Source organism: Idiotropiscis lumnitzeri, chromosome 4 (assembly GCF_059441095.1).
Source record: "Idiotropiscis lumnitzeri isolate Australia: NSW breed Sydney's pygmy pipehorse chromosome 4, RoL_Ilum_1.0, whole genome shotgun sequence".
Classification (NCBI taxonomy): domain Eukaryota; kingdom Metazoa; phylum Chordata; class Actinopteri; order Syngnathiformes; family Syngnathidae; genus Idiotropiscis; species Idiotropiscis lumnitzeri.
In genome coordinates, this window is record NC_142394.1 from 16,240,361 (window position 1) to 16,247,863 (window position 7,503).

General features: G+C 38.8%; 1 protein-coding gene across 1 annotated transcript; it reads right to left on the reverse strand.

Annotated features, from left to right (window-relative positions):
• Positions 1 to 1,261: 1,261 nt before the first annotated feature.
• Positions 1,262 to 6,302, reverse strand: LOC148338316 (high-affinity choline transporter 1-like). Its single transcript, XM_088293492.1, has 8 exons — positions 6,119 to 6,302; positions 4,311 to 4,424; positions 4,004 to 4,159; positions 3,390 to 3,538; positions 3,184 to 3,327; positions 2,177 to 2,330; positions 1,884 to 2,101; positions 1,262 to 1,804 (listed from the first exon to the last, which is right to left on the reverse strand). The coding sequence occupies exons 1-8, from the start codon at positions 6,300 to 6,302 to the stop codon at positions 1,262 to 1,264; spliced, it is 1,662 nt and encodes a 553-aa protein (XP_088149618.1).
• Between the last annotated feature and the right edge of the window lie 1,201 nt (positions 6,303 to 7,503).

Below are 7,503 nucleotides of genomic sequence, written 5' to 3' on the forward strand. Positions count from 1 at the left end.
GTTTGTATAAATAAATAAATAAATAAATTCAATGTACAATGCATTATTCCATTTAAAAAGTGGCAATCGTAATCGCCAGTGATGGGCAAATAAAGCTTTTGTGGAGCACCAGACAAATTGCTTAAAAAATGGGTTAAGGTTCTCGAAGCATTTGTTATAGTGACCTCTTCTGTCGATAAGCATGACTGCAGTGGGTTTCAAATTTCTTCACATTGAAATCTGAAATTTAAATTTGATGTTTACGCGTGCACTAAAATTATTGATTCAAAATAAAAGGTGAATGTGTTTGTTTTAGTGCTAAAAAGATTGTTTGGCTTTAAGGTGAGAAATTTGTCTCAAAACTATTCACAGAAATATATCTGCAATTTTCACGTTTTTCAGATCTGCAATTTTCAGGAGTATTTCAAATCTGCAGACATACCCGTGATTTACATGCATGTTTTTTTTTTTACTTTGTGTGGGCATTTGTAATGACTAACGAATATAAATGTTGTAAATATCCAATTCCGATTGTGAGTTGTTGAATGTTGATTGATTGATGGTCCGACATCACACACGCAAAGATCTCAGATATTCAAGTGTGTGGAAAGGCCCATCCCTCCTCCATCGGCGAGGAGGCAGTGTAGCTGGCTCAATTGAATTGAACTACTCATCTCCAGTTTTTTGTTTAGAAATTGAAAACGGAAAAATAGCCTTTATCTGATCATCCACAATGGGTTTATTTAACACAAGTGTGAAAACAAAAATCGACCGTGATTTGTTTAGATTGAGACTGCTTTGCCTTGACACTGAAGAATTTTTTTTCTCTGATGCGATATAGAAATAGCAGCAGACACTACTGTGTGTGTGTGTTTTTTTTTTTACTTTTAACCTAAAAGTAGAGCCCCCTGTTGCTGCTCAACCCCTGATGTCAGATACATGGGGCGTTCCGGCAGATTGGTCAGACGTTTAACGTTTTTAATTTCCGCATTGCGTCCTTTATGAAAACGTATGCCCCATGGAAGATGTGTGCTTTGCATTGTGTTCTCTGCATATAGGGAGGGGATCCCCTGGATGACAGCATATGCAACAGAGGCAACAACCGCAAGTGCAATTGTATAAGAGTTAAATATACTGCAGGTCCATGCAATTGCCAAATACTAAACAACAGGGTTTGGGATTGTTTTATTCAAAAATTGAAAACAAAACTTTTCCCCATTTTGTGAGTGTAAATGTCGTAAAGGAAAAATATATGGCATTAAATAGTTCCAATACCTCATGATTAGTCCAACATGATTTCATTTTCACTCTGAGCTCCATGTGTCTCGTCCTTGTCGTTTTCAACAGTGCCACTACTCGGTAACATGAGAATCTGAGGTGACTGTTGGGTTTTCACGTTAAATATATCATATCTCTCTGGAATCAATCCTTTCGTGAACAGCAGTGAAGCCAGGAAGGAGACTAATAAAGTGGCAATAAAATTGCACAGCATGCATATCGTACTAACAGGTGCGTGCTGTACATACACTCCATTTTCAAGCATGCACCCTGGGAAACGGAGGGTAACGGGCAACCCCAGAGACGGCTCGCCGCTCAACAGTCGCAACACCACCCCGATCAAGAGACCCGTCATGGCACCGTAGCCATTGGAGATGTCAAAGAAGAGGACACAAATAAGTTGAGGGAACATAAAGACGTAGGTAATGCTGGAGCCGAGGACCCACAATGACATAATGCTGGCCTCGAGGAAGACGAGGGATGTGCCTGTCACGCCCATGAACAGCGTCATGATCCGGACCACCCATTGTATTTCCCTATCTGATGCCTGCAGGGATAGAAGACGTGGGCAATCAATTCCATCTCAGATTGTTAACCTGACAGAAGCCATAGCAAAACTCTCTTACCTTCGGCCTTAAGATACTCTGATAAATGTTAGACACAAAGAGAGAGACTGATGCCAATAGAAGCGAGTCAACTGTTGACATCACAGCAGCAGTTGTTGCAGAAATACTGACAACGGATATGTAATTTGGGGTGAGTTGCTGCAAGGTAATGGGCATGATGAGACTGCTCTCTCCGCGTTCTAATGGAGATGGCGATCCGTACTCTGTCTTATTCCAATCTATTGCAAAACAAAGTTTGAGCACTGAAAATATGCATTCATTCACAGTACGTTTGTCTGTTTCTGCTAATGAACCTGTGGATGCTGCAACCGCCCCAATCAAGATAGATGGGATTGAAAAGAGGATGACGATGGGAGCTGCCACGAAGCCGACCAACCTCGCTGTGCCTGAGGAAGACGCTGACAAGACCCTCTGGTAGTAGTCTTGACAGGCCAAATTTCCAAAAATCTAAAATATAGAAAATTTCAAATGCACAGTACTAGCCTGCCATCAATTATGCCATCAAGGACCTCAAACTCTAACACAAATCGGTGAAGTTGGACCAATATTTTTGTCCATGTAATAGTCTAAATTAATATAAAGATACATAAAGTCAAATTAAAAACCCTAAACAGTTTTTTTTGTGATACAAAAAAAAATTAGAAAAAGATCGACAAGGCTTCTATAAATATCAAAGGGAAATCTTTACGTGGCAGCACCTCCAAGAACAGTTACATGGTTAAAACCAAAAATGTCTTGAAATCAGTGCTTGGCAATTATCTTTTGTTACCCCATGGCCTCAAAATAAAGCGTTTCTTAATTTTTCTAACCACTTTCAACGTCTGTCCCGTCTTGCGTACAAAATCTATTATGGCAGCGGTCAGGGAATTTTCATCGGAAGTTTCAAAAACTGCTTATGTGGAAATCCCACAGTCAATTAAAAAAAAAAAAAAAAGCTTTGGTCAAAATGAAAAATTTACATTTGGAGCTTGGCTGTAAATTTAAGTTAGGTTAAAATAAATAAAATACATTTTACCATAAATATAAACACAGTAGTTCACTTGAAACAAACAAAGTGATATTTTTAAATAATTAAATTAAAACTAATTAAATTAATTAAATAATTGTACACCTTTTTTCAGTGCAAGAAAAGCCAACTAGAACATCAGATTTTTACTTGGGCCTGATCAAACATGACTGTAGGGAAACGTTTGGAATGTATTTATATTGCAATCTTTTTTTTGTATCACAAAATGCTGGCATTTGAACATGACGACTTTTAATGTTCATTCACTTTAAGTTCCACATGCGAAGCTCTTACCAACAACAAAGTGTGATCAAGCCACCTCCATATTTTGTCGGAGTCAACGGAACTGACCCAGGGGGCCTGGTAGGTGAAGTTTAAAGCAGTCGTCGTGATGTCAGCTGAATAGGAGCTCGTGAGCAGGAAAGGCACGCATATCCACTGCAAAATGTACTATTAGTAAACACAAATGTATGTTGAATTTTATGACACGAGCCACTCACCATTCCACAAAACATGAGGGTCATCTGAACCATATCTGTGTAGGCCACAGAAATGAGCCCACCCAGCAATGTGTAGAGGATGGCTACTGTAGCCGAAATCCAGATACAATGAATATATGGTAAATCCAGAACCACGCTCATCGATGCGCCTAAAAGAGATAAAAGTACCAAACACGCATACAGTATGCATTCACAAAGGTTCTTCCTCAGAAATGATCTGTCAAGATCAAAACTGTTCAGATTCGTAAAAGAGGCTGTGGCATGCCTAAAATATTATCAAAATTGTTTTCCTAATTTAATTCATTTCTGTACAAAAACAAAATCCAGAGCACATTTTTTTTTTTTTTTTACATCTATGACACATATTAAGGACGAAAGGACAAGGCAGCCATAAAATATTAGCAGGAAAGTCTTTTTGAACCTTTGGGCCGTTTATTTTTTCTGCCCTGGCTCAGGAAGAAAAGCACTAATTACCGAGAATAGTTACAATAGATTAGAGGCAAACAATTCGAGAATCTTTCAGAGCTGCTTTTTGTTTTCTTTTCATTGTTTTCTTTCATTTTTCACAGTGTAAAAAATGGTGTTAAACAATACCTCACAACACTTTTACTTACCCAAGCCCATGAGAGTGGACGGCACCCAGACTATATCCGTCATCATCAGTGCAACAGAAAAAACACCGCTGATTACCTTTCCGTACTTGTCACGAAATGGGTCCATCATCGTCATATATTTTTTGTCTCTCATTGGCTTGGCGAGGAAAACTGACCCTTTGGTCACACACAATTGTGATTGTTATGTAATGAGATGTCGACAAATTCAGCAATCTTCCATTACATGCTTTGTGATACAAACAAAATACACCCCTGATAGGGGAAAAATAAATCCAATACAATTAATTGCTACAGGAGAAAAGCTTACCTATCAGAAATGAAGAACTGATTGTAATTGGCATTACCGCCCAAGCCAGACCCAAGTCCGGAGTGTAAACTATCTCAGTCACTCCAACAACAAATCCTCCTCCGGTGAATGTAGCTGTAGGACACAACACATACAGTACAGTCGTCTGCTAAACTTTTTATTGTATTTTAAAAATAAACAAAACATCACAAAAATATTTTAGGTAAGAGGACTGGGCCCCTTGAAGTCATAGTTGAAAAATCCAGACACCCATTATCTGATCCGCTTCTCACGAGGGTCGCAGGCGCGTTGCAGCCGATCCCAGCTCTTTACAGCATCATAGAAATCTTTTGGATACCTTCCCACTACAATCTGGGTTTAATCTTAATTTTTGTAAATGTAAAAAAAACTTAGAAAGGTGCAGATTTTAAAATGGATTACAAAGTACCAGCGATGTGGACGGATGGACTTGTTGCTTTCCCAGAGAAATTGGAGGACCTAATAACAAATTGGAAAAAATTGACAAAATTTGACATTATAGAAAGGAAAATCACCGAGACCTTCTGGGAATTTTTCCATTGTCAATTCATAGTTTGATTTTTTTGCTGAAACCTGAAGCCTTGCGTCAGTCATTAAAAGCAGTAATGAGATAGATTTACTTTTGGGTAAAGGTCATGTACAGCACCAAAAAACATCATATGCTCTCTTTCAACTTCCCGCATGGAAATATTTGGTTAGAAAAGCATTCTGCATTTGGAAAGGAAATGATGTAATCATGGTGGACTTTTAAGTTGTGTGTTGTGTTTGTCAGCAGATTATTTGGTTGCACTGAAATTTTGTAATTCGTGGAAAACTGTTTTGTTGGGAGAAACTTGCTGTGGATACAGTTCTTTTTGTTGTTCATGATATTGTGGGTGCATGATACTGGATGCTGCAATGCGAACAATTTAGAGTCATATGCTCCGATTCATACGTGCAACTTGAGACAGAAAAATGACCAAGGTACAACGGACGCCCTTTATGCTCTGATGGACTAAGAATTGACGGAAGTGGATTTTCACCTGTGAGTGGAATCATCACTAACCGGGTGAAGTACAGATGGACCTTTCAGACCGTCACTGACGGTCCGGACGCCTGTTTTGCTGACAACTGACGCACACCGTGTGTGTCCTGCATGTTTGTTGGCAGGGGTCAAAAAACAGGCCCTAAAATTAACAAGGTTTATTCATTTAATTTTTTTCAACTTCGGCGGGCCGGATTAAAACATTAAACGGGCCGCATGTGCATGTGGCCCCCGGGCTGTAGTTAGCCCACGCCTGGTCTACAAGGATGGTTGGTGGATGGCCATGATGTCTTAACAAAGCTGTGATGTTAGCAATAAAGTGGCAAAGTGATGAGGATGAAAAATTGGGACTAAGACGGTAGTTGACCTCTGCAAAATGTGTCAAGTCAAAAACTGATACCTACCAAAGTGTTAAGAATACAACAACAACAACAGAAAATTGTCACTTTTCCAAAAACATAACTCCATTGATCCATCGGTGGAAGTTTAACTTGCCGATGATAAATGGACTGATAAATCATATGAAATATAATTCAATTCAACAGCCTTGGTTTTTGTTGTCGGAAAAATGAAATAAAATAATGAATGACAATTCACATTAAAAAAAAAAACATCAGTTAAGTCAACTTTAAATAATCAATTCTGCATCTGAAGTTGAATGGAAACTTTCAAAGTCTGGACATGTACAATATAATCAATGTGGAAAAAATGTGATTTGAAAATCACGAGCAGCGAGATCAAGCATCTTCTACAATGTCTACTGTACCTGTCATGGTAAAGACTCCCACCATCAGATGTATCCCTCGATTTCCCAGCAGCGTGATGTCCATCTGATTTGTCTGCTTGTTCTTACACAATCGCTTGGTCTTCCTGGAGGCCCAGATGCCAGTGCCCAGCACCAGCAGATAGAAGAACACCATCATCACAATGCCTGGGATGTTCACACTCATTATGCTCCGAGAGAATGACTCAATGAAAGTCTTTGGCATGCACCTTATTTGCGCACCGTTCGGTCGTTGAAGCACATGTAATTCAGATTGGCAGACAAAACAGGTTTTATTGCAAATGTTTTCTCCCTATTAATGAACCTATGTTCTATGTCACCAATATCCGTTCTGAGTTAATGTTGACAAAAGTTCTTATTATGTTTCGTCAGCAAAACCATTTTTTTTATCATCGCGCATCCCGACACGCTTAATATTAAGAACTGATTTTGTCTTTGTATTTAAAGCTAAATTCAAATTCAATTAAACTCGCCTACGGGTAAACACGCGCCATCTTTTTTGCTTCCATTTACCCGGAAGAAACGTGCATAAAAAAAAAATCACTAAAAAGGCATTTCCCCCCCAAATAATTATCTCGCAATCTTTGCGAGGGAATGCAAAGTTGCTTTTTTTTGCCCTTCCAAGACACCCTCGGGGCTCTGTATGGTGACAATCAGACTTGCTGAAGATTTACTTAGGAGGAGGGTGTTGCCTTCTGTCTAGTTGTCCTTAGAGCATCAACGCCATTAGGTGACTCACTGAATTTGCACGGGACTGCATAATTTGTATGTTCCTGTGTATAGAGGTTGATTTTTTTTTTGTTTGTAATTATCAAGATTTGCATGTATCACTTCACTAGTTCCAGTCAGCTGGAGTCAAATCCACAGGAATCGCTCATGTGCACTAGACGGGCACTGTACATAGTGTTCACAGTAAGCAATCTGATGTTCCTTCTAAAGTGCATATTCCGTAAATTTTTCATAAATCTGATCAGATTTATGTAAAATTGACGGTTGAAATGTCACAATTTGCTGATTGATCAGTGACATTTTTATGGGATCAGCAAAATAAAAATGTTCAGCAAACACGATGGTCTTTTTGAGCCACAATGGCTGCAAGGTCGGAGGTCGTGTTTTGTTCAGATAGTCAAGAGCAGATGCGGCCCGTCAAACGTTTTAATCTGGCCCGTCAAACTTGGAAAAAAATGAAATGAATCAACCTTGTTAATGTTTTATTTTCTAAATACAGTGGGGTTTTTTTCCAAACGCATATATATTGTTGTAATGCTTTTGTTCACTTTCATTTAAAATTAAATTTTTGAAGCAGTCTTGCATGGAAGGGCCCCAACTTAAAGTAAATGATGTTTACTGGTAAAAAAAAAAATGAA

Excerpts from the sequence above, each read along its gene's own strand:
- LOC148338316 (XM_088293492.1), bottom strand. The coding sequence starts at position 6,302 with ATGAGTGTGAACATCCCAGGCATTGTGATGATGGTGTTCTTCTATCTG. Across the intron at positions 4,160-4,310 it reads CAGTTCTTCATTTCTGATAG|GGTCAGTTTTCCTCGCCAAG; the intron begins GTAAGCTTTTCT and ends GTGTGACCAAAG. Across the intron at positions 3,328-3,389 it reads CCCTCATGTTTTGTGGAATG|TGGATATGCGTGCCTTTCCT; the intron begins GTGAGTGGCTCG and ends TACATTTTGCAG.